General features: G+C 37.5%; 1 protein-coding gene across 4 annotated transcripts in view; it reads left to right on the forward strand.

The window, feature by feature from the left end:
- CenB1A (Centaurin beta 1A) overlaps positions 1 to 27,891 on the forward strand; it is a 79,001-nt gene that overhangs the window by 19,327 nt on the left and 31,783 nt on the right. For 3 of the 4 annotated variants that reach the window (XM_070102423.1, XM_070102451.1, XM_070102431.1), the window contains exons 7-13: positions 1,914 to 2,009; positions 3,413 to 3,638; positions 7,539 to 7,610; positions 15,162 to 15,264; positions 20,823 to 21,062; positions 21,253 to 21,359; positions 21,470 to 21,662. In XM_070102423.1, coding sequence (XP_069958524.1) covers positions 1,914 to 2,009; positions 3,413 to 3,638; positions 7,539 to 7,610; positions 15,162 to 15,264; positions 20,823 to 21,062; positions 21,253 to 21,359; positions 21,470 to 21,662 — 1,037 coding nt within the window. The remainder of the gene's footprint in view (positions 1 to 1,913; positions 2,010 to 3,412; positions 3,639 to 7,538; positions 7,611 to 15,161; positions 15,265 to 20,822; positions 21,063 to 21,252; positions 21,360 to 21,469; positions 21,663 to 27,891) is intronic. The other variant, XM_070102442.1, reaches the window with a different exon arrangement.

A 27,891-nucleotide genomic window follows, 5' to 3' on the forward strand; every position in this document is an offset into this window, starting at 1 on the left:
CTCTTCTCCAGGTGCATACATGCTTATTATAACCCACTTTTCACATCCAATCTTTATTTTACTCCACATAATCCTTGAATTAATACATTTATAGTCCCTCTTTTCCTGCCATAGCTTATCCTTCAACATTATTGCTACTCCTTCTTTAGCTCTAACTCTGTTTGAAACCCCTGACCTAATCCCATTTATTCCTCTCCACTGAAACTCTCCTACCCTCTTCAGCTTTGTTTCACTTAAAGCCAGGACATCCAGCTTCTTCTCATTCATAACATCCACAATCATCTCTTTCTTATCATCTGCACAACATCCATGCACATTCAGACTTCCCACTTTGACAATTTTCTTCTTCTTATTCTTTTTAGTAATCTTTACAGGAAAAGGGGTTACTAGCCCATTGTTCCCGGCATTTTAGTTGACTTTTACAACACACATGGCTTACGGAGGAAAGATTCTTATTCCACTTCCCCATGGATTTATTATTTTATTTTATTTTATTATCACACTGGCCGATTCCCACCAAGGCAGGGTGGCCCGAAAAAGAAAAACTTTCACCATCATTCACTCCATCACTGTCTTGCCAGAAGGGTGCTTTACACTACAGTTTTTAAACTGCAACATTAACACCCCTCCTTCAGAGTGCAGGCACTGTACTTCCCATCTCCAGAACTCAAGTCCAGCCTGCCGGTTTCCCTGAACCCCTTCATAAATGTTACTTTGCTCACACTCCAACAGCACGTCAAGTATTAAAAACCATTTGTCTCCATTCACTCCTATCAGACACGCTCACGCATGCCTGCTGGAAGTCCAAGCCCCTCGCACACAAAACCTCCTTTACCCCCTCTCTCCAGCCTTTCCTAGGCCGACCCCTACCCCGCCTTCCTTCCACTACAGACTGATACACTCTTGAAGTTATTCTGTTTCGCTCCATTCTCTCTACATGTCCGAACCACCTCAACAACCCTTCCTCAGCCCTCTGGACAACAGTTTTGGTAATCCCGCACCTCCTCCTAACTTCCAAACTACGAATTCTCTGCATTATATTCACACCACACATTGCCCTCAGACATGACATCTCCACTGCCTCCAGCCATGGATATAAAAGGAAAAGTAATAAGACCAAGAACTATTAAGATAAAATCAAAGAAAACTCAGATGAGTGTGTATAAATAAATGTGTACATGTATGTGTAGTGTGACCTAAGTGTAAGTAGAAGTAGCAAGACATACCTGTAATCTTGTATATTTATGAGACAGACAAAAGACATCAGCAATCCTACCATCATGTAAAACAATCACAGGCTTTCGTTTTACACTCACTTGGCAGGACGGTAGTACCTCCCTGGGTGGTTGCTGTTGGAGTGTGAGCAAAATAACATTTATGAAGGGATTCAGGGAAACAGGCAGGCCGGACTTGAGTCCTGGAGATGGGAAGTACAGTGCCTGCACTCTGAAGGAGGGGTGTTAATGTTGCAGTTTAAAAACTGTAGTGTAAAGCACCTTTCTGGCAAGACAGTGATGGAGTTAATGATGGTGAAAGTTTTTCTTTTTTCGGGCCACCCTGCCTTGGTGGGAATCGGCCAGTGTGTTAATAAAATAATAACTTTAATTTTAGTTGAAAATCATTATAGCTGTGACTTACATAAGGTCTAGCAAAAAAATTTTTATTTTGTTTGTTTAAAATCTATTTGTAAAAGTTGTAAATGATAGTTAAATTATTGTTTTAAGAAGTTTCAGTCTCCCCCCTATGTCTATATGCAGCATGTCATTTCAAGAGCTGAATTTAGGCAGTTTCTCTTACTTGTTTATGTGACCCTTCTTACTAGTAAATATATGAATGATACATTTTCTGTAAGTATTTTATACAGCCTGAAGAAATTATGTATAGTTTGCGATGCATGAAATTTCCTCTTTCAGCTTTTATCGTATTTGAAGGCCTACAGTACCTTCTACCACCAAGGCACTGATCTCTGTGATGATCTCAAACCCTCCCTAGACAAGATTAGCCAAGAGGTAATATTATTAACTCAAAAACCTGTACACTTTTTGTTCTTTACGTGGTGTTGATTTTTTATCCTTTTTTTTTATCCCAATAGTAATTATCAGACATTTGATCTGTGAGAGCTTGAGAGTATGTTCGTACTGAGCCATAATATTAGAGTTTTTTAAGTTTATATATTTAATGATATTAGATTATACAGTTTGAATTTAATTAGTTGCTGTTAATTTTTTTTTAGACATTACATGATTTAGAAGTACTGTTATGTTAAATGTTTAATAAGAAATATGAAAGTGGGTTTCAAAATAGTTAAAATAATTTTATAAAGTAGATCGGTGTAAATTACTAATTTAAAGGAGATTAAAAATGATGTGCAAGGTGATGATAGTAACAAAAAGTATAGACCGTGAGAAATTGGATATTAGATTTGAAAGTGAGAGTATGGAAGAAGGGAATATATTTAGTACAGTGGACCCTCGACCAACGATGGCATCGTCTAACGTTAAATCCGACTAACGATACATGTTAACGCTAACATGTTGCCTCGACTAACGCTAAAAAAACTCGACTAACGATATTCGTACTCGGGTACCAATTAATATCGTTAGCCGAGGGTCCACTGTATTTGGGAGTAGATGTGTCGGAAGATGGGTTTTTGAAAGAAGGGGTGAACCATAGAATAGATAAAGGGAAAAATAAGTAGGTGGCATATTGAGGTGTAGAGAGTAAAAAAGGACATTTGTGGAGGCAGAGAGACGAATGAACCAAGAGTATAGTGGTATTATTTCTTTTGTATGGGTGTGAGGCATGTTTTTTTTTTTTAACAGCAGTTTTGCAGGCATCAGTTGAGTTAAATTCTTAGCAAAGCTTAAAATTCCTCACACTATATGTCTTGTAGTGCAAGAGAAAACAGGTTATTATACCTGTAAAATATTGATGAGACTGGTTTCAGATCTGTTGAGTGACATAGTCTAGTACATGAGCAGGAAGGATTGTAATTAAAGCAAAAGCTCTCAGTGAAAAGCAGGATTGCAGTAAATTCACTGAAAGATAACAATAAGAAAAAAAAAAAGGGTCAGAGGCCTTTCAACTCCCTCTCTTCAAGTACAAGAAAATTTCCAATAGACCCTAAACTTTTATCAAGTGGAAACTTTGCAGATTTCTTTGAACCATTCCTGATTGGCCAGGCAATGCTGGTTATGTGGTACTAATACCAGCAGCCTGGCTGACCATTCCATCAGCCATGAGGCTTGGTCTGAAACTGTCGTGAGGGCAGCAGTTCTGATAACCATCAACAAGTACACAATAATTATGTATAATCTTTTTTGTTGTTGAAAAGTAAGCTTTATTGCATTGCACATTTTTAAATTCTTATTTATAATTGATTATGCTGTACTATATATATATTTTCTTTAAGGTGAATCTGATGAGACATGAAGTAAATGACCTAGAAAAAACCTTAGAAAACCGCCACACAGATGTCACAGATAAAGATCTGGTATTATCCTTGGAGCAGATGGACACATCCCAGCCAGTTACTATGCATGGCTATTTATTCAAACGAACAACCAATGCTTTCAAGACCTGGAATCGCCGTTACTTTACTCTTCAAAATAACCAATTGGTTTACCGCAAGCGGTCAGGTAAGGTAGAATAAAAATATTTTTATATAGTGTAGATAAGAAGTCATGAAATTACTATATTTTTTTAAATTTTTTAATAAGTTACACAGCTCATGCGTGCATTCACAAGCCCCACCCCACACACACAAAATACATATTTTTTTAATACACCAGCCGTCTCCCACTGAGGCAGGGTGAGTGATGCGTTTAGGTATCTGTGGAGATAAAAAAACGTTATCCATGGAGGCAAAGAAGGGTATGTACGAGAGCATAGTGGTACCAACACACTTGTATGGGTGTGAAGCATGGTCTGTAAATGCTGCAGCGAGGAGGTGACTGGAGGCAGTGGAGATGTTGTGTCTAAGGGCAGGGTGTGGTGTAAATATACAGAGAATTCGTAGTGTAGAAATTAGGAGGCAGTGTGGAATTACTAAAAGTATTAGTCAGAGGGCTGAAGAGGGGCTGTTGAGGTGGTTTGGTCATCTAGAGAGAATGGAACAAGGTAGAATGACATAGAGAGCATATAAATCTGTTGGGGAAGGAAGATGAGGTAGGGGTCATCCCCAAAAAGATTGGAGGGAGGGGGTAAAGGTTGTTTTGTGGGCTAGGGGCTTGGACTTTCAGCAAGCATGTGTGATCGTGTTTGATACGAGTAAATGGAGATGAATGGCTTTTGGGACCTGATGAGCTGTTGGAGTGTGAGCAGGGTAATATTTTGTGAAGGGATTCAGGGAAACTGGTTAACTGGACTTAAGTCCTGGAAATGGGAAGTACAATGCCTGTGCTTTAAAGGAGGAGTTTAGGATATTGGTAGTTTGGAGAGTTGTCTAAACTGTCGTATCTGAGTGCCTCTGCAAAGACTGATTATGTGTGAGTGATGGTGAAAGTGTTGAATGATGAAAGTTTTTTTTCTTTCTTTTTGGGTCACCTTGTTTCGGTGGGAAACAGCTGATGTGTTTAAAAGAAAAAATAACATACATCAGCTCTACTTGTGTTAAGTATTATTTGTAAGATATACAGGAGGTCTCCATCTTACAAACAAGTTGCAGTCCTAATTTTTTTGACTTAAAATGAGTTGTTTATACAAGAAACAAAGAGTGCAAAGGTTAGTTCTGTTTCACTCATGTTTGTATTTCGGCTCAGCAGTTATAGACTAACTGGCTCCTGAGGGCTGTGTTTGGAAATGCAGATATATATAACTTGTGGCATTGGTAAGTTAGAAATTTCTTGTATATAATCATTATATGGAAAAAGTATGGTTAGTTGCATTTGTGATTTAGGAAAAGGCTTATAACATGGTGCTTCTGGTAGAAATGTGACTAATCATTGCAAATTCATGGCATTGGTGGTAAGTTTTTGAAAAATAACATGGTGCTTCAGAGAGCAACATGACCAAGAATTCCAGATGTGCTGAATAAGTGGAAAGTTATTGAAAACATGAGGAGCTCATTGGAGAGTAAGGCATACAGGTTAGGTTGTAGAAGAATGATGAGCAACAGTTTACATCAAGAGTAGGGATTAGATAAGTATATGGGAGGGAGGGGGTAAAGGAGGTTTTGTGGGCAAGGGGCTTGGACTTCCAGCAAGCATGCGTGAGCGTGTTAGATAGAAGTGAATGGAGACAAATGGTATTTGGGACCTGACGAGCTGTTGGAGTGTGAGCAGGGTAATATTTAGTGAAGGGATTCAGGGAAACTGGTTATTTTTATATAGCTGGACTTGAGTACTGGAACTGAGAAGTACAATGCCTGCACTTTAAAGGAGAGGTTTGGGATATTGACAGTTTGGAGGGATATGTTGTGTATCTTTATATGTATATGCTTCTAAACTGTTGTGTTCTAGGCACCTCTGCAAAAAGCAGTGATTATGTATGAGTGAGGTGAAAGTGTTGAATGATGATGAAAGTATTTTCTTTTTGGGGATTTTCTTTCTTCTTGGGTCACCCTGCCTCAGTGGGAGATGGCCAACTTGTTAAAAAAAAAAAAAAACTTGGGGCTACAAATAAATTTAACACTTGTGTCCTGCAAGATGATGAGTCTGTTGTAAAGAGGTTGACAGAATTGCTGTGTATTAATAATAATGTGTAATTGTGATACAAGATAGAGAAATTGGAAAGATTGGTGTAGGATTTTCGATGTATGCTTGTGTATGTGTAAAAGTGTTTAAAATGAATGAAGTCAGAGGTCGGGGAATAGATAGAAGACAGAATGGAAGAAATGTGAAGGAGGTAAACTTAATCAGTTATTTGAGAGTAGATGTTACAGTAGGCAGGTCACTAAAGGATGACATATAATGCAATAGAGGAATGAAAGGAAGCTGCATAAGTACCGACATATTTTTGGAAAGAAATAAGTATATAATGGATGTAATAATGAGAATTTGCCAGAGTATAGTTATGCTGACACTGGTATAATTGTCAAGTATTGTCTTTTAAAAGGTGTGTTGGTATAAAAAGTGTAATTCAGAGAGTGAGAAATGGTTTCTTTCCATTGATGTAATGTATTAAACATCCAGCAGATATAAGTGAGCATTTTAGATCTGACTGGGTTTTGATATTGAATATACTACTTTGATGTGATCAAGTAATATTCAGAAGAGGATTCGGGAAAACCAGCTAATTGTATTTTAGTTTAGGTAAGGGAAGTATAGTGCCTGCACTTAAAAAATTGGTTGTTCATGTTTTAGTTCCAGGGGTCATCATCCAATTTGTGCCTTGGAAAAACAGTTGCAGAGTAAGTGATAATGCATGTGTTGTTTTTGGATTAAGATGGGAAATTACCAACATGTTAGAAAAAAAAAAAAACTCATCACCAGCTCAAAATTGAAAAGGAATTTTTTATTTCTTGGCTGATTTGTGCCAAAACAAATTGAATCCCCCACACTTTTACCAAATGATCATACACAGTAAAATATTAATGCTTTTGATATAATAAATAAGTGAATATATAATTTTGCCTATCTTGCAAACTTTGTAATTCACAGTTCATTTACTGCATAAGTAAAACAAAAAATAAAGAGTTTTGGACAAGGAAATTCCATTAAGTATATTTAAAAAAGTATGTGGCTACTTTTCTCTTTTGGGGTCACATGGAGTTTATGGTGTGTGGATAATTGGCCATTAGGACTTGGCTGGAGAATTGATTGTGTACAGTAACAAATTTTATTTTTTCATCTCTAGATTTTTGTTTTCTACTTCGAAAAAATGCTTATTCTGATGGACCTTGGTTATAAGGCTGTCAGCTTATTGTTGCTGCACATGTAATTAGCTATTTGTTCATGTGAGTGTGGGGGTGAGCTCTAGTACTTGGCCCTGCCTTGTAATTTACGACTGATGAAAAATCACCCTTTCACGTTGTTTTTAACCGCTTTTTTTTAGTCCTCTTTTACTGTCGTTAATTTCATTTATCTTCTCAATTGAGTTTCTACTCAGAAACATTTTGTGGCACTGCATGTTTATTATGATGAGGTGTACACTTCAGCAAATTATACTGGGATGTTACTTCACTTATTATTGGAAATAGTTTTTTCAGTTAGTACACTTTTATAGGATAATAATTTTTCTAAAATAATTAAAATAACCTCACTTATTACTACAAAGCACTGATGGAATCTATGCTCATTATCATCTCATGTTCTCTACACTTTAATATCTCCTCAATGATTTGCATTTCTGAAGTTATTTAAGTGTTATTTGTTGCAATAATTACACAAAATAATATAAAACAGTTTAAGATTGGTTATATGCAAAGTTGTTGATGAAAATTATGTATTGTGAGGAATATAATATTCTGTGAGATTTTGATTTAGAATTTGAGAGTTTTGATAGGAATTTACGTCTGAGCTACCTGTCTAATGTCATTTCTATCTGCACAGTAGCCTGATTCTCATCTATTAATGTAGTTTTTCTCGTACTCTTCCAAGGTATTCGAAAGTCTGTCAGGAACTCAGGAGGAAGTAATCTACTCAATAGTCGTTTGACGCGAGCGCACGGAGGTCTGTGTTGCTATTTCTTCTGTGTAGCTCTCATTTCCTCTAAGGTTTAATATTAATATTTTGCCCGTGACTCTTAGTGTGAGTGAGGGGTTTATGAGTTATTACACCAACCACACTTAGAGCAGCACGTACCTAACACTGTAGTCAATGTCTTGCTTCTTCTAGTCACAAGTAACCCACACTTAGGAGAGGAATTTTTAAACTATGTTGGTCCATCCTGGACCATTAACAGGTCATTATTGTGACTTGGAAAAGTTCAGGATGGAAACATTCTTTAAAGATTCCTGTCTGAACTGTGAGTTATTTGTGAATTGTTCAAGCCATGGTTTTGCGACTTTAATTCATCTTTGTTTCTCTTGTAATACTCTGCACTATTTACAAGAGAACAGTGTAAATGCACGTTCTACACTATAAGAACAGTTCTTACTTTCTTGCACACATTTTCAAATTTGAAGGCTGCAAATAAAAATAGGATAGTACAGTTTTCATTAAGAAATGTTTATCTACTGTTTGTGGGCTGTTTGCGAATTGTTTTAGTCATCTTATTTGTAATTCTGGCTAATAAAACACAAATTAGTAATTGGGGAGACTAGGGGAATGTTAAAATTAATGGAAAAAATATTGGAGTTCATATTCATTTTCTGTTATGGCTGAGTATCTGTTGCAAATGTTGGTGGATAAAGTTACTAAAGGAGTAGTTGGGCTACATAGTCTTCTGCAATAAGCATTAAACAGTGCCAAAACTGTATTCTCAAATAATCTCACATATAATTTATTTTGAATCATAGCTTGTGAAACTTGCAATATATCTGAGAATACACATATGTCATTGTTTAATGTAAGTGATAATACACATGCTTGTAACACGCACTGTATCCTATGCTGTACTTATGTCTTTATTCCTGGTGCATGAAAGATGCTGTAAGTTGCCTGGCTATTAGCTTGTACTAAACGTTATTGTTAGAAGTACAGCTATAGGCTTTTTTTAGGGACTGAATTGCGTATATCCAGTAAGCTCTCTTATGAAGCTCCACTGTGTAATGCATTATTTTGGCAAGTACAGTTGAAAATAGAAGGAAGGCAGGTAGAGGTCGTCCCCGGAAAGGTTGAAGGGAGGGGGGTAAAGGATGTTTTGTGGGTGGGGAGCTTGGACTTCCAGCAAGCTTGCGTGAGCGTGTTAGATGGGAGTGAATAGAGACGTATGGTTTTTGGGACCTGACGAGCTGTCAGAGTGTGGACGGGGTAATATTTTGTGAAAGGATTCAGGGAAACTGGTTAGCCGGACTTGATTCCTGGAAATGGAAAGTACAGTGCCTACACTTTAAAGGAGGAGTTTAGGATATTGGCAGTTTGGAGGGATGTCTAATCTGTCGTATCTGAGCACCTCTGCAAAGACAGTGATTATGTATGAGTGATGGTGAAAGTGTTGAATGATGATGAAAGTTTTTTCTTTCTTTTTGGGTTTTTCTTTCTTTTTGAGTCACCCTGCCTCAGTGGGAAACGGCCAATGTGATTAAAAAAAAATTGAAAATGTCCATCCAAAATTGAATAGCACATGGAAAGGTCTTAGGAGAACTGGCTATTCAATCTTGGATTAACTTTTTCAGTTGTATTTGCCAAAAATTTGCAATATATAGAATAGCTCTAGAAGAGTTTACTATGCACCTGTACTTCTGTTTATTATGGTATGGTATTCAAATTTACATCATACACCATACTGCCAGCAGTTATTAACAAACTAGCCAAAAATTTTAACATGTTATTTTTTCTAGATATCCTTCAGAATCTTACTATAACTAGTCTTTTATATGGTTTTTGTTTAAATTCATAAAGATTATTGTTTGCTTTTGTTCTACAATAAAAATTAATGACTGTATAAACTAAAAATGCAGTATTCTTTCAAATTTCTCAAGTTATCTTGCACTACAGAATAAAGAGGACATTATAGACTTACTAATGAATACTTCACATATTATTTAAGAAATTGATTCCATGCACATGTTATATTTTGTTTACTTAGAAATTAAATTACCAGTAGCAGTGAGCTTGGATATCAACAGGTGTTTGTGAGCATGTTAGATAGGAGTGAGTGGAGGCAAGTGGTTTTTATTACTTGACACTGCAAAAACAGTGATTATGTGTGAGTGAAGTGAAAGTGTTGAATGATGATGAAAGTATTTTCTTTTTGGGGATGTTCTTTCTTTTTGGGTCACCCTGCCTCGGTAGGAGACAGCCGACTTGTTAAAAAAAAAAAAAATGCTGTTGGAGTATGAGCAGGGCAACATTTATGAAGGGATTCAAGGAAACTGATTAGTTGGAGGTGGGAAGTACAGTGCCTGCACTCTGAAGGAGGGATGAAGATATTACATTTTGGAGGGGCATCTGAGCTGTAATGTTGGTGCACCTCTGGCAAGACATTGATGGAGTGACTAATGGTGAAAATTTTTCTTCTATCTTTTTGGGTCACCCTACCTCAGTGGGTGACAAGCAGTGTGTTATAAAAGTAAAATTGATTTGATAATGTCTTTCTCCTTAGGTAGTAATTCCTACAACTATCATGTTCAGAAACAAGGAGGCTAGAAAAGAGTACAGTATACAGTTTACCAAACAGGCAAATTTTGCAATTGTGAAGAAACTTTTTAACATACCATTGTCTGGAAAATAATTTAATGGTATATTTTCATTATCATATAGGAACTTTCAAGAGTGGATACATTGTATTTTTTAATATCATTTGTTGAGAAATGGCATTACCAGCTAAGTTTAAAGAGTTTGTACTTAACTTAGAAAGACAGCTCATCGCCTGCACAGCCGCCCCTGCAGACGAGGTTTTGAGAAGCTGTCGAAGTCATCTCTCAACGGGCTGTAATGATTTATAATTTGTAAGATTATAAATTACCCCTAGGGGTGTTATGTCAGCATATTTCATTCACTGATGGCTGACAAACTTACTTGTGTGGACTCAAAAGTCCGCACCTAACTGCCGACTATAGGTTGATTACAAACTCCTTGCAACTCAAGAACTGCGCAGTCCCCCGTACTACAAGAAATTCGTAACCTACCTTGCTCTTGTAGCATGAGCTATGGTGTTCTTCACACCTTCGACAGATATCGGTGACTTGATAGAAGCTGAAGTGTCCTTGGATGTCCACGTCTTCCATAGTCTTGGAATACGCACACTGGTACACTGTTCCACAAGATTTGTCTTTATTGTTCACAATCTTATCACTAAAGAAGCTGATCACACTTCTCTTAAGTGTTTATTGTGTTTTATGAGACACTTTGTTCACACTAACGCACAGATCGTTCTTTGTTGGTTATCCTGGCGTCAGTGTCATTCTCAGTAGAGTAAAAAGTAATCTGAAGACGCCACAGCGCCCCACGCCGTTACTCCCCTAGCACAAAGGAAAAGCTGACCTAGTACTTTTGCTTCCTTGCCACTTCCTCGATGAAGCAAAGCAGAATGTTTGATTCTTGCTGTCTTAAGCATAGACAACAATGTCCACTATCTTTACTATGGTAATAAAGTGGGAGCAGGATTTTCCTTAATTGTCCTGCTAAAGTAAGAGATGTACTGTCTCTTATTAAAATACACTCTGCAACACAGGACCGCACGGAGCGTTGAGCCACGTCACATACTGGTACTGCATCTGGGGTCAATTACTCGCTGTAGCAGTAAACAAGATATTTGCCCCTTCTGAGAGAGCTGGGCCCCTCAGGGCTGAAAGGGGCTGAAGGGGCTGAAAGGGGCTGATACCCCCCTCCTGGAGAAATTTTCTCCACATCATTCAGTATTATAGATGAAAGAGTAAATCCTAAATGCTGTTGTGAATGTTTCAACTTTGTGTAAGTATTGAACACATTTCAGGGCATAAGAATTTTTCATGATTTCATGAGTGTGATTACCTATTTGTAGTTGAAGAAATAGTTAGGATCACATTGTCTTGTATTTTCAGCTTGTCATAGGTTTTTTTTTCTAGTGGTTGTAGCTCTAATTTTCTACTGTTAAATCAAACAACTGTTCCACCATTATTTAGGAAGAAAAATTTTCTGGTGTCTTTTTGGTTGTTTTTCTCATTTTGCGATTGTGTCCTCTTGTTCACCTGGTTTATATGGTACTATACTTTAACCCTTAAACGGTCCAAACAAATCCACGTTCAGATTCGTAGTGCTACAAAAGTAGATCTACTTTTTTATACATATTTTCAAATATAACAAAAAAAAATGTGGATAAAAGTTTTTTTTTACACATTTTCAGATGTAAAACAAAAAAGATCTACATTTTTTTACATACTTTCAGATGTTGAAAAAACGTATATATACGTTTGGACCGTTTAAAGGTTAAATTGTACTAATTAGTCATTTTTGTCTGTTCTCTTACATATTTTTGTGGTCTTGTACAGTGTTATCAAGTCTCCTTTTCTATCAGTCTTTCTTCAAAACTTTTTTTTTTTTAGCACTGGAAGCAATTTTGGAGCATGTTTCTGAACATTTTTTTTTTCTCTTATCCACATTTGTTTTAGATGTATATGCCATGTTAATATTGCATATTCAAAACAGGTTTATTTGGCATGTCTCTATCCATATTTCTAAATGCTATTTTGCAATTTACCAGTGTAACATGCTTAATTAGTTGTTTTTTTTATTAACATGTTGGCTGTTTTCCACCAAGGCAGGGTGATCTGGAAAATAAGAAACACTCATTATCATTCACTCCATCACTACAGTTATAAAACTGCAACATTAACACACCTCCTTCAGAGTGCAGGCACTATACTTCCCACCTCCAGGACTCAAGTCCAGCCTGCCAGTTTCCTTGAATCCCCTAATAAATATTACCTTGCTCACACTCCAACAGCACGTCAAGTCATAAAATCTTTTATCTCCAGTCGCTCCTATCTAACATACTTAAATGAAGAATAATTTCAAAAACTCTAGAGGTAATGTTAATTGTGTTGTCTGCTCATTCCTGGCAAGACAGCAGTGAATGGTGATGAATGTGTTCAATTTTTTTAAAGGCTCCATCTTGGTGGGAGATAGCTGATGTATTTAAAAATGTGATGAATAGACATTTAATTTGCTTTCTAATTCAGGGAGTAGTGACTCTCGACAATATCCAGTTGTTGTACTGAGGCAAAGTGAGGCCTATCAAATTTCTCTAGTATATTGAGATAAGTTGAATATTTGTCCATCTCCTGTGTAGTCAGTATGGCAGCTAGTATTACTTCCACATGTATAAATGCAACTCCTTTCATGTAAAGTACTCTATATCTGATTTCTGGCATTATTTTCTATTAGTATCAAAACAGGGCATCTTTCCTAAGTCAAATATGTTTGTGTACAACACATGGATATAAGTCAGCAATAATGTTCTTATTGTTATAAGTTTTGTATCAAGACTCCAGTTGATATTAGGATCTGCACTCACTAAATTGTTTTCCAGGCCATGCAAACTTACCCATATAAATTCCCTTCTGAGTTGTGAGTCCTCTTGCTCATCTGTTATAATTTCACTGGCACTAGCCTCATGCATTTCAATTTATTTTCCATTTGTCACCTCTTGGTATGAGTCCAACACTTATTCAGCTGCTTCTTCCTGCACATGAGAAGATTCATTACCCCTCACTTACACCACCTGCTGTAATAAGACATGCTCAACTAGCATGGTTCTGCCTGATGGTCTGATTCATAGATTAATTAATGACATGTTAGTGCTCCTGTCTAATCAAGCTTGCAGTGCGGCCAAAATCATCACCTTGGTTAATCATCATCTCACACTTTTCAGTGCTGTTTCTCTCCTTAGATGACATGCTGAATGACACTGTTGAAGGGTGGCAGAACTAAAGTGTGCTGCCCAAAATTTTGGAGAAAAGACAATTTGCAGAACAAACTTTTATTAGGACAGTGTTTTAATAAAAATCTTTGAAGGTTGAAATGTTGTCCCAATGAAAGCTTGTTCTGAAGTGTGTCTTTTCATCAATAAAGGATGGTAGTGAGGTATAGTAAAGAAAAACAGAGTAAACAAGTCATGTGTGAAGATGGTGTCCAGGTCACATTAAGCTAGCGTGGTGAGGAACATATTTGTTTGCTGGTACATTTAAAATTTATATGCAGATGAAAGCCTCATACAGTATTGACAAAATAGGTAGACACCGTGAATACAAAACCCTAAATATCAACACATTTAATCATGAATGTATAGGGAATGAAATATGCTGTGCTGTATTATTGTACCCACAGAACAAGTGGTATTGATCAAAAAAACACTGCACTAGCCAAGGAGTTGAACCCATGCTGTTTTGGCCCTCGTCATGTGTTCTCTCTCACCATGAGGTGGGCCAAAATAGCATGGGTTCAACTCCTTGGCTAGTGCAGTGTTGTTATTGATGCTGTACTGTGTTTTATTTCTTCTAAACTTGCCTTCTTCATTTATTATGCACTTTAATGGGGAAAGGGTCAGTTCAAGATACTGGCAACTCAGGGCACCATGCGGTAAGGGGTGCTGGATCATATATTTGGAATTTTTCCATATACAATAAGGAGGGAAAAATGGGAAAGTAAATTATTCAGTATTTTGTTTTTACATGAAATGTACACAATATACCAGTTTGTGAGCATTCTTTAACATTGAGTTTCACTACAGTGTGTTTAGCAATATATAAATGTAAGATATGAAATTTTGCATGCTGTCCATATATTGCCCATAAAACAATGTCTTATTATTCAGTGTTTTTAACAAAGTGGGGTGAAATTACCAGTAATATAGATGTTCTCTCTTGGTTATATTAATGAATTTTAAACTGATGCTGTGCTTCAAATATTTTAATTTATCTGCATATCATAATAAACTATTTCTACACTTGTAGTTTTTCCTCATGGTAACATTTTTTAACTGTACTTGTGAGAGCACCATAGTTCAGCTTTCCTGGTGTACCAGCAATCCTGCGACCTTCTCTGCACTTCGAAGTCATGGTGCAAGGTAGTAATATCCAATATTATGGATGGTCAATGAGGTGAGGAGGAGAGGAACGTGTCAGTATTATGTATTTTTTATTTTGTACTATAGTAGTACATCGTCACATATATCTGGAGTGGGCTTCACAAGGGGGCAGTACATATCATAACCATTGGAAACTTGAATACAATAATATTGATAATGAATATATTAAAAAAGACACAGCTCTACTCTTCTAATATAGATAATCTCTGACAGATACAAACACACACAAATGTACAGTAAATTATAATTAATTTAGAGGTAAATTAATAATATTAATGATATGCAGAATAGCCAACGTGAAAAAATAGTGAAATTCCAAAGGCTTTTGTGATTTCTCACATTATCATGAAAATGCTTGGAATGTCTATTTTTTCACAGTGGCTATTTTTGCATATTGTGATATCACCTGCTTACTGTCACCTTATTTCATATTAATGATATATAAAATAGAGTTTTAACATTATTGTTTTAGTTTGTTACTATTATTACTTTCATTGAAACACACAAGTATTTGTCTTTGCAGTATTTAAAATAAATGCTTACCCTTGCAGGAGAGGAGGTAACAGTCATGGAAGAAGACTTACGTTTGTGCACTGTTAAGCCCGCCATTGAGGTAGACCGCAGATTCTGCTTTGAAGTTGTCTCCCCTATGAAGTAAGTATTAAAAGTGTAGTAACAGGTTTTGTTTATAAGATGGGTGTGTATATGTGTAGCTGTGGTTACCTGTTTGTAATAAAAGGTATAGAGCTAGTGCTTGATATGCAGACACTCCATCTGAATCTACAATTAATCGATAGTACAGGAGGGCCCCATTCATATGACTAGGCTCAATACAGCTAGGTATAAAAAAATTATAAAAAATAAATAAATACAGCCTCTCCTCGCTTAATGACAGGGTTACGTTCTTGAGATCACATTGTTAACCCTTTCAGGGTCCGTCCCGTAGATCTATGGCTTCACATTGAGTGTCCAAACCATAGATCTACGCCAAAATTCTAGCGCCGTCAAATTTAGCGCGAAAGTGCTCATAGGCCTACATGTGAGAGAACGGGTCTGTGTGGTGGGTGTGCGCCATAAACAAAAAATCTAGGCGCCTGCATAGCATTGTGGGAACGCCGGCTCAGTTACCCTTGTTCACCATGCCTCGTCGCAAGTCAGCTCTCACTCCCCGGAAAATTGGGACTCTCCTCTTCCTATCTGATAGTTCTGACACTGATGGAAGTGGAAATGAAGACGAATTCTACGGCTTTGATCAGTTAGTGACCGAAAGGAATGACCAGGATATCGATAATAGTGCAGAAAACCCTGACGATCCTCAACCTTCTACCTCTGGTGTGGGCACTCGTGACTCACGGTCGGTTGTGCCTCAGCGCAAGAGAAAACTAATATTTTCGCGTGGCCAGGCCTCTGACTTTAGTAATGATGATGATAGTGACGTGGATTGTGATTTTATTGCGCTCGACAATCATTTGAGTAGTGATAGTGAGGAATCATATTCACCAGTGAAGCGTCGGTATGTTCGCCACCGCATGTGCTCCGGTAGTGTACCCTATGCTATGCCCAGGGGACGGAGTACATCCCGGAGTACATCCCAGAGTACATCCCGGAGTACATCCCAGAGTACATCCCGGAGTACATCCCATGGCCCTACACCAGTTTTAGGTAGTGATAGTGAGGATGATGTGGCTACACTTGGCATGGATAGACCACAGGCATCAGTGGATGGTGGTAGTGGTGATGGTAGTGGCACCGCCATGCGTGACTCACCAGCCCAGGCTGGGACCCATGCTGCTGACTCGTCAGTTCAAGGACAAAGCGGAGCGTCAGCCACCAGCCCAGCACAACCACAACCACCCGCACAACCAGCCTATGATGTCCAGTATCCACCAGCAAACCATATGTGGGATTGGCAGCAAAATTCCAATTTTGTTCCCAAGCCTCACCACTTTGATGACTCTCAAAGTGGAATTCTACCTACTTGTCCCCTTGGATCCACAGCCAATGAACTGGAATTCTTTGAATTATTCTTTGACTAGCCATTGATGGAAACTATTGTCAGGGAAAGTAATAAGTATTTTGAGTACACCATGGCAAATACGATCATATCACCACAGTCAAGACTACACAGGTGGAAAGAGACAACTGTTGCAGAAATGTATTTGCTTTTTGCAACAATAATGCTTGTGCCTCATGTCTATAAGCATAATATAAAAGCATACTGGTCCACAGATCGGCTAATTTCTACCCCGGTCTTCAGTGAAATCATCCCAGTGAACAGGTTTATCTTACTCTTACGTATGTTGCACTTCTCTGACAAAACGAGGCCTGACAGAAGTGACAGGTTATATAAGATTAGAAATGTTTTCATGTATCTCAAACAAAAGTTCAGCATATACTTTTATCCATTCAAGAATGTTGTAATTGACGAGTCTTTGATTTTGTTCAAAGGTAGACTGTCATTCAAGCAGTATATACCGAGCAAGAGGAAACGCTTTGGTATAAAACTGTTTGTACTCTGTGACTGTGACAGTGGCCTGGTGTTGGATATTGTTGTATACACGGGAAGTAAAACATTGAAAGATACCAAGATGTTATTGGGTATCTCAGGTGATGTAGTGAGAAACATGATGGCACCTTATCTTGGTAAGGGGCATACATTATATACCGATAACTGGTACACAAGCCCATTACTCAGTGATTTCATGCGAGTGAACAAGACAGATGTGTGTGGCACAGTGCGTTCTAATCGTAAACATATGCCCAGGCTCAACGCAGGTGCTCGTGGTGATGACGTGCAGGTGTTTACTGCCAATGACATCATGGCATTACGGTGGCATGACAAACGAGATGTCACATTGTTGACAACCATTCACCGTAATGAAATGCAAGACAGTGGCAAAGTTGATCGAGTGACTAATGAACGTATTCGAAAACCAGTGACAGTGATTGATTATACACAAAACATGCGCTTGGTTGACAAATGTGACATGCAGATTGGTTTTGTTGACTGTGTTCGTAAGAGTTACGAGTGGTACATGAAACTTTTCTTCCATCTCATGGACATTTCAATGCTCAATGCATATAATATGTACCAAATAAAGACTGGCAACAGACCACTGTATGGTGAATTTTGTTTGTCTGTTGTCAGACAACTCATAATGAAGTACCAGGTAAGAACACCTGCTATACAACAAGGTCCTCGAATTACTCAGGATATACCCAAGCGTTTGAGGAGGGAAGGTGATCATTTCATAATACAGCTTCCTTCAACTCAGAAGAAATTTGCTCAGAAGAGATGCATCGTCTGTGCACAAACAAAACGACGGCAACAAAGACGCAAAGACACTAGGTTTATGTGTGAGGAATGTAAGGTGCCTCTGTGCATGGTGCCTTGTTTCAAGGAGTTCCACAAGCTCCAGCAGTTCTAAAACCATGTCCAGTGATTGTAAATATGTAAATATATGATAGAACATTAGTATTATACAAGATTTGTGCATGTTTATTGTAATAAACAACAGTGGTAAACAATAATATGATAATAACTTTAGTGCGGTTATTGTGTTCAATACAGTGAGTTTATATATATATACATTATATACAGTATTGGTCTCTCAGGTCCCAAATGTTAGTAGGAAAAGAAAAAAATTGGAAAAGGAAAGAAAAAACTATAAAAACCGCTAAATAATGTAATGCGCGTATGTGGAATTCGTCGATGTTGCCGCCACCACATCATTTTAGCACTGTATCTCGGTAAGTACTGATCAGAAATTTTTTTTTGTCTTATTACCTTCACAAAAATATGCTCTTTAATTCTGTAAGAAAAAATAATTTTTTTTTTTTTTTCAAAATTTCTTGGACACTGGAGCATCACTTCAGATTTTGGCCTTGGACCCTGAAGGGGTTAAACGAATTCATCGCTAAGTGAGGCACTTACTATAATGGTAGTGAGTTTGTGTCAGTCATCTTTGATATTGTTTTAATGTCACCTTTGCACCATTTATAACATTTCTGATACATTTTTAAATGTTTATACAGTAGTGTACTGTATATTGAAATATACAAAATAGAGGAAATGAGCTCTAATGTACATTATTTAGGTATGATTACTGGTTAGAGAGCCCGTCGTAAGTCCGAGGCATCGGTAAACAAGTACGTCACTAAGTGAGGAGAGGCTCTATACAGTACATACAATACAACCTCTCCTTATATACTGATGGAGTTCCATTCTTAAGGCTACGTCAGTAAATGAATTCGACGCTAATCGAGGAACCCCCCGTTACTAATGCTTCAAAAATGTCACCACCTGAAATTAAAACATCAGTTTTATGTTTGCTGTGAAAATCCTTTCAATCCGTTCATTATTAATGGTAATACAACATGAAATAGGTCAATAACCTACTTCCGAGATATTCCAGGAAATGTGCGCACAGCTGATTACTTGGGAAATTTTTTCTTGAGAAAATCGCACTTTTTTCAATCTGCATAGGATAAGAGTGATCTTCTGTGGTTACCCTTCAGGTGCAGAGCATTTTCTGTAATGGTCACGGTAACTTTTTTTTTTTTATCCTTCCCCGCCCTCTGTCGCCCACCCTTCAATACATTTCCATATAATGTCAGTTTTTATTAATTTGGGTGTCTTTATCATGCTTCTACATTACATGTATTTATGTTATACCTAATATTATTCTGGAATAAATATGATAGGTAGATAACCTTAATTGATAGTAATAGTATAATTATACAATATTTTATAGCGCTGTGAGACACACAACTCTCTGTCATGGTGAATCATCAGCTGCTGAAACACTTTTGGCTTCTCCCTGTGCTACAGGTAGCTCTGCCCACTTCATAACAATACCAGATGGTAAATTAAATATGTATATTAGAAAGAGATAAATAAATAAAAAGGTAACTCCAACTTGATAACTTTGTTTTAATTTGCATAACTCTTGCAATATCTTGGGATATTGGCAGTTTGGAGGGATATGTTGTGTATCTTTATATGTGTATGCTTCTAGACTGTTGTATTCTGAGCACCTCTGCAAAAACAGTGATAATGTGCGAGTGTGGTGAAAGTGTTGAATGATGATGAAAGTATTTTCTTTTTGGGGATTTTCTTTCTTTTTTGGGTCACCCTGCCTCGGTGGGAGACGGCCGACTTGTTGAAAAAAAAAAAAAAAAAAAAAAAACTCTTGCATATTACAGAAAACAATAAAAAAATAAGATACATATTCAGTACATTCATTACTTACCTTAAAATATTTGTAGTCTTAATGTAGGGTGAGAGGTGAGTATTTATTGTAGACAGAGAAAGATGAAGAAAAAGGAATGGAAGAAGTACAAAAGAAGAACACTGTAAAGGGGTTAGCTGGTGTGTTCGTCTGTGTGTTTACATTCTCTGCATCTCTCATGGCATCTTAAGAAATGATTAAACTCAGTGACGAAGGTATGTTGATGGTAATAATAATAATAATTATAATGGTAATCGCTCTGGAGTGCTTTAAATGTCATATGTATTTCGTATAGGTTTGGTAGCTGACGTTTAACCCTTTCAGGGGTCCAGACCCCCGATCTGAAACTTAGACACAGGGTCCAAGAATTTAAGAAAAAAAAATTTTGTTATTTTTTCTTATGAAATGGTAGAGAATCTTTTTCTGAAGGTAATACAGCAAAAAGTATGAAATTTGATGGCAATTAATGAAATTACGCTCTCAGGAATTTTGCTGCATCATTGATATTTATGCATCAGTGATTTTGCCCACTTTGACTCCCATTTTAGGCCAATTACATTATTCCAGTCGACCAGATTCTTAGCTATTTTGCTAGTAGTACTTCTGTTTTATCGATTGAGCACAAGAAATTGCCCAGTCAACTGTTTCAACTACCCACTAAAGTAATCAGTACTAAAACCAATCAAAATCATCTTTATTTCTGTAATATATCTTCCATTCAAATGAGACTAAGGAACTGCAAATACAACTGTAAAAAACATATGAAAAAACATTGCAAAGTAGTTGTTTTAATCCAGAAATATGGTCGCATTTTTTTCTCATTATGCACTGCGTGCCGCAGGATTGTTTTATGCGGTGCATACTTAGCACATAGATGTATTCTCTCATATCTAGGCCCAGATTTACTGCTCTCAGGTAAGTCATTAAGTGAGTAGTACCTGTATTTCTATACTATTTTCACATAGTTATTTACTTTTTCAGATGTCATATGCTTCAAGCTGAAAGTGAAGAGAGTTATGATTCATGGATAACCGCTCTTCAGCGTGGTATTGGGCAAGCCCTTCAAAGCTCACATAACTCTATCCAAGATAACAGACAAGAAACTCCTGGCTCCTCTCCTCATCCACAGAAAGGGTCCCTGACTCCTGCCACACCAGTTGACTCCTCCAACTCTTCCTCTCCTGCAACCACACCCCAGGCACCTACTGCACACAAAGCTCAGTAAGATTTATACTCGCATTATTATTTGTGTAGCTGAATTGTATTCAGTACTACATTAACACAATCCTTTTTGAATCTTCCTTTCCTTTGCAGTTTAATAATAAAATCTCTGTCAGTTGTTAGTTCTGATGTAATCTGATTTTTTTTTTTTTTTTTTTTTTTTTTTTTTTTTTTTTTTTTTTTTTTTCAGATTGTGGCAGGAAATAATGAGCATTCCTGGAAATGATCACTGCTGTGACTGCAATTGCAGCAATCCTCGATGGGCCTCTATAAATCTAGGAATTAGTCTGTGTATTGGTAAGTTGTCAGAGCATAAGTGGTGTGTTTGTATTGATTTTTCTGACCTGTATATAAAGATGCAATAAAGTGTATTAGATATTTAAGATATTAAATATTGGAATTTACAGAATGTTCGGGTATTCACCGTAGTCTTGGTGTGCACTATTCCAAAGTACGATCCTTGACATTAGATGCTTGGGAACCTGAAGTTTTGAAGGTAATGGCAGAGTTGGGAAACACGGTTATCAACAGCATCTATCTTGCTACTTATGTACCAGGTGAAGGCACTGGTCCCCCTGAAGCAAAACCTGATAGCCAGAGGTAATATTTTTTATTTTGTGCTTATTAAAATCAACATTCTGTTCACAAAAGTTAGAATCTGATATTATTTGTTATTGGGAAAAAACGGCAATTTGATTTCATGTGATACTAGGTGAAGCCACGTAATTTGAGTAAGTGATCGTTTGTCATTCAAGTTATTCTTTAATAATATGTGTCACAGTTAGTTTTCTACATCATTTCATGTATTATTTAATTAGTGTATGCTTTCTGAAGAAACTGTTGTCCTTTTTGCAAATTATTTCTCAAGTGTTAAATGTTGTATTGATGTGATACTTCGACTATCATATATATATATATATATATATATATATATATATATATATATATATATATATATATATATATATATATATATATATATATATATATATGAGGTGGTTCGGACATGTAGAGAGAATGGAGCGAAACAGAATGACTTCAAGAGTGTATCAGTCTGTAGTGGAAGGAAGGCGGGGTAGGGGTCGGCCTAGGAAGGGTTGGAGGGAGGGGGTAAAGGAGGTTTTGTGTGCGAGGGGCTTGGACTTCCAGCAGGCATGCGTGAGCGTGTTTGATAGGAGTGAATGGAGACAAATGGTTTTTAATACTTGACGTGCTGTTGGAGTGTGAGCAAAGTAACATTTATGAAGGGATTCAGGGAAACCGGCAGGCCGGACTTGAGTCCTGGAGATGGGAAGTACAGTGCCTGCACTCTGAAGGAGGGGTGTTAATGTTGCAGTTTAAAAACTGTAGTGTAAAGCACCCTTCTGGCAAGACAGTGATGGAGTGAATGATGGTGAAAGTTTTTCTTTTTCGGGCCACCCTGCCTTGGTGGGAATCGGCCGGTGTGATAATAAAAAAAAAAAAAAAAAATATATATACAGTGGACCCCCGCATAACGATGGCATCGCATAGCGATTTTTCCGCATAACGATTACTTTTATCGCAAAATTTTTGCCGTGCATACCGATTAAAAACCCGCATACCGATTTTCGTCCGAGACGCGTCCAATGTGCCCTCACATGTGCCGGCCGTCCCATTGTTTACCAGCCAGCCTCCGCGGTAACATCCAAGCATACACTCGGAATATTTCGTATTATTACAGTGTTTTCGGTGCTGTTTCTGGAAAATAAGTGACCATGGGCCCCAAGAAAGCTTCTAGTGCCAACCCTGTGGTAAAAAGGGTGAGAATTAGTATGGAAATTAAGAAAGATTTTGAAGGGTTTGGGGCTAACCCTGAGAAGCCTATGCCAGTTGTGGAATCCATTGTGCCTACTTCAAAGATTAAGGAAATGTGTGCACAGTGGGTTGAACTGCAAACCTTTATAGATGAAAATCACCCTGACACAGCTGTTGCAAGCCGTGCTGGTGACTATTTCAATGACAATGTTATGGCCCATTTTAGGAAAGTCTTGAAGGAACGGGAGGTACAGAGCTCTATGGACAGATTTGTTGTGCGACAGAGGTCCAGTGACTCTCAAGCTGGTCCTAGTGGCATTAAAAGAAGAAGGGAAGTAACCCCAGAAAAGGACTTGCTACCTCAAGTCCTAATGGAAGGGGATTCCCCTTCTAAACAGTAAGAAGATAATGCTCTCCCCTCCTCCCATCCCATCAATCATCACCAGATCTTCAATAAAAGTAAGTGTCATGTAATTGTGCATGCCTTTTTCAGTTTGTGTGTATTAAAATTAACATTTCATGTGGTAAAAAAAATTTTTTTTCATACTTTTGGGCGTCTTGCACGGATTAATTTGATTTCCATTATTTCTTATGGGGAAAATTCATTCGCATAACGATTATTTCGCATAACGATGAGCCCTCTTGCACGGATTAAAATCGTTAACCGGGGGTCCACTGTGTGTGTGTGTGTGTATGTATGTATGTATGTATATATATATATATATATATATATATATATATATATATATATATATATATATATATATATATATATATATATTTATATATTTTTATTTTTTTATTTATTTTTAGCAAAAATATGTTTGTTTTTTTTTTTTTTTTTTTTTTTTTTTCAACAAGTTGGCCGTCTCCCACCAAGGCAGGGTGACCCAAAAAAGAAAGAAAATCCCCAAAAAGAAAATACTTTCATCATCATTCAACACTTTCACCACACTCGCACATTATCACTATTTGCAGAGGTGCTCAGAATACAACAGTTTAGAAGCATACACATATAAAGATACACAACATATCCCTCCAAACTGCCAATATCCCAAACCCCTCCTCTAAAGTGCAGGCATTGTACTTCCCATTTCCAGGACTCAAGTCCGACTATATGAAAATAACCAGTTTCCCTGAATCCCTTCACTAAATATTACCCTGCTCACACTCCAACAGATCGTCAGGTCCCAAGTACCATTCGTCTCCATTCACTCCTATCTGACACGCTCATGCACGCTTGCTGGAAGTCCAAGCCCCTTGCCCACAAAACCTCCTTTACCCCCTCTCTCCAACCCTTTCGAGGACAACCCCTACCCCGCCTTCCTTCCCCTATAGATTTATATGCTTTCCATGTCATTCTACTTTGATCCATTCTCTCTAAATGACCAAACCACCTCAACAACCCCTCTTCTGCCCTCTGACTAATACTTTTATTAACTCCACACCTTTTCCTAATTTCCACACTCCAAATTTTCTGCATAATATTTACACCACACATTGCCCTTAAACAGGACATCTCCACTGCCTCCAACTGTCTCCTCGTTGCTGCATTTACCACCCAAGCTTCACACCCATATAAGAGTGTTGGTACTACTATACTTTCATACATTCCCTTCTTTGCCTCCATAGATAACGTTTTTTGACTCCACATATGCCTCAACGCACCACTCACCTTTTTTCCCTCATCAATTCTATGATTAACCTCATCCTTCATAAATCCATCCGCCGACACGTCAACTCCCAAGTATCTGAAAACATTCACTTCTTCCATACTCCTCCTCCCCAATTTGATATCCAATTTTTCTTTATCTAAATCATTTGACACCCTCATCACCTTACTCTTTTCTATGTTCACTTTCAACTTTCTACCTTTACACACATTCCCAAACTCATCCACTAACCTTTGCAATTTTTCTTTAGAATCTCCCATAAGCACAGTATCATCAGCAAAAAGTAACTGTGTCAATTCCCATTTTGAATTTGATTCCCCAAAATTTAATCCCACCCCTCTCCCGAACACCCTAGCATTTACTTCCTTTACAACCCCATCTATAAATATATTAAACAACCATGGTGACATTACACATCCCTGTCTAAGACTTACTTTTACCGGGAAGTAGTCTCCCTCTCTTCTACACACCCTAACCTGAGCCTCACTATCCTCATAAAAACTCTTTACAGCATTTAATAACTTACCACCTATTCCATATGCTTGCAACATCTGCCACATTGCTCCTCTATCCACTCTATCATATGCCTTTTCTAAATCCATAAATGCAATAAAAACTTCCCTACCTTTATCTAAATACTGTTCACATATATGCTTTAATGTAAACACTTGATCTACACATCCCCTACCCACTCTGAAACCTCCTTGCTCATCCGCAATCCTACATTCTGTCTTACCCATAATTCTTTCAATTATAACCCTACCGTACACTTTTCCTGGTATACTCAGTAAACTTATTCCTCTATAATTTTTACATTCTCTTTTGTCCCCTTTCCCTTTATATAAAGGGACTATACATGCTCTTCGCCAATCCCTAGGTACCTTCCCCTCTTTCATACATTTATTAAACAAAAGTACCAACCACTCCAACACTATATCCCCCCCTGCTTTTAACATTTCTGTCATGATCCCATCAGTTCCAGCTGCTTTACCCCCTTTCATTTTACGTAATGCCTCACGTACCTCCCCCACTTACATTCTGCTCTTCTTCACTCCTGAAAGATGGTATACCTCCCTGACCAGTGCATGAAATTTCTGCCTCTGTTTCTTCCTTAACATTTAAAAGTTCCTTAAAATATTCTCGCCATCTACCTAATACCTCCATCTCCCCATCTACTAACTCCCCTACTCTGTTTTTAACTGACAAATCCATACTTTCCCTAGGCTTTCTTAACTTGTTTAACTCACTCCAAAATTTTTTCTTATTTTCATTAAAATTTCATGACAGTGCCTCTCCCACTCTATCATCTGCTCTCCTTTTGCACTCTCTCACCACTCTCTTTACCTTTCTTTTACTCTCCATATACTCTGCTCTTCTTATAACACTTCTGCTTTGTAAAAACCTCTCATAAGCTACCTTTTTCTCTTTTATCACACCCTTTACTTCATTCCACCAATCACTCCTGTTTCCTCCTGCCCCCACCCTCCTATAACCACAAACTTCTGCCCCACATTCTAATACTGCATTTTTAAAACTATTCCAACCCTCTTCAACCCCCCCACTACTCATCTTTGCACTAGCCCATCTTTCTGCCAATAGTCGCTTATATCTCACCCGAACTTCCTCCTCCCTTAGTTTATACACTTTCACCTCCCTCTTACTTGTTGTTGCCACCTTCCTCTTTTCCCATCTACCTCTTACTCTAACTGTAGCTACAACTAAATAATGATCCGATATATCAGTTGCCCCTCTATAAACATGTACATCCTGGAGCCTACCCATCAACCTTTTATCCACCAATACATAATCTAATAAACTACTTTCATTACGTGCTACATCATACCTTGTATATTTATTTATCCTCTTTTTCATAAAATATGTATTACTTATTACCAAATCTCTTTCTACACATAGCTCAATTAAAGGCTCCCCATTTACATTTACCCCTGGCACCCCAAATTTACCTACTACTCCCTCCATAACATTTTTACCCACTTTAGCATTGAAATCCCCAACCACCATTACTCTCACACTTGATTCAAAACTCCCCACACATTCACTCAACATTTCCCAAAATCTCTCTCTCTCCTCTACACTTCTCTCTTCTCCAGGTGCATACACGCTTATTATAACCCACTTTTCACATCCAATCTTTATTTTACTCCACATAATCCTTGAATTAATACATTTATAGTCCCTCTTTTCCTGCCATAGCTTATCCTTCAACATTATTGCTACTCCTTCTTTAGCTCTAACTCTATTTGAAACCCCTGACCTAATCCCATTTATTCCTCTCCACTGAAACTCTCCCACCCCCTTCAGCTTTGTTTCACTTAAAGCCAGGACATCTAGCTTCTTCTCATTCATAACATCCACAATCATCTCTTTCTTATCATCTGCACAACATCCACGCACATTCAGACTTCCCACTTTGACAATTTTCTTCTTATTCTTTTTAGTAATCTTTACAGGAAAAGGGGTTACTAGCCCATTGTTCCCGGCATTTTAGTTGACTTTTACAACATGCATGGCTTACAGAGGAAAGATTCTTATTCCACTTCCCCATGGATATAAAAGGAAAAGTAATAAGACCAAGAACTATTAAGATAACATCAAAGAAAACTCAGATGAGTGTGTATAAATAAATGTGTACATGTATGTGTAGTGTGACCTAAGTGTAAGTAGAAGTAGCAAGACATACCTGTAATCTTGCATATTTATGAGACAGACAAAAGACATCAGCATATAAGTGTCATTGTAAAATTTAGACATTTGAATGTTTGAAGGAAGTAATTTTTTAAATGCTTTGGGGAAGGTTCATATGTCAAGGATAGAAGATATAGAGAAATATTTTTCCAACAATACATGTTTGGCTCCTAGTGGATTTTAAACCTGAAAGCAGTTTTGTAAAATAAAATCCAAATATCTTTTGGTACATTAAGGCTGGTACAGTATTGTGGAGAAGGATTGACATGATTCAGTAGAAGTTATTACATATTACTATACAGGAGGACCCCAGGTTAGGTTTTGAGCTACTGCTGTAAAGGTAAAATTGCTGTAAAGTGAATCATAGCCCTTTTTCACTTTGAAATGAATATAAAAGCTGATAACATGGGATCATGACAGAAATGTTAAAAGCAGGGGGGGACATAGTGTTGGAGTGGTTGCTATTTTTGTTTAATAAATGTATGAAAGAGGGGAAGGTACCTAGGGATTGGCGGAGAGCATGTATAGTCCCTTTATATAAAGGGAAAGGGGACAAAGAGATTGTAAAAATTATAGAGGAATAAGTTTACTGAGTATACCAGGAAAAGCGTACGGTAGGGTTATTATTGAAAGAATTATGGGTAAGACAAAATATAGATTGCGGATGAGCAAGG

This window comes from Cherax quadricarinatus, chromosome 5, assembly GCF_038502225.1.
Source record: "Cherax quadricarinatus isolate ZL_2023a chromosome 5, ASM3850222v1, whole genome shotgun sequence".
Lineage (NCBI taxonomy): Eukaryota > Metazoa > Arthropoda > Malacostraca > Decapoda > Parastacidae > Cherax > Cherax quadricarinatus.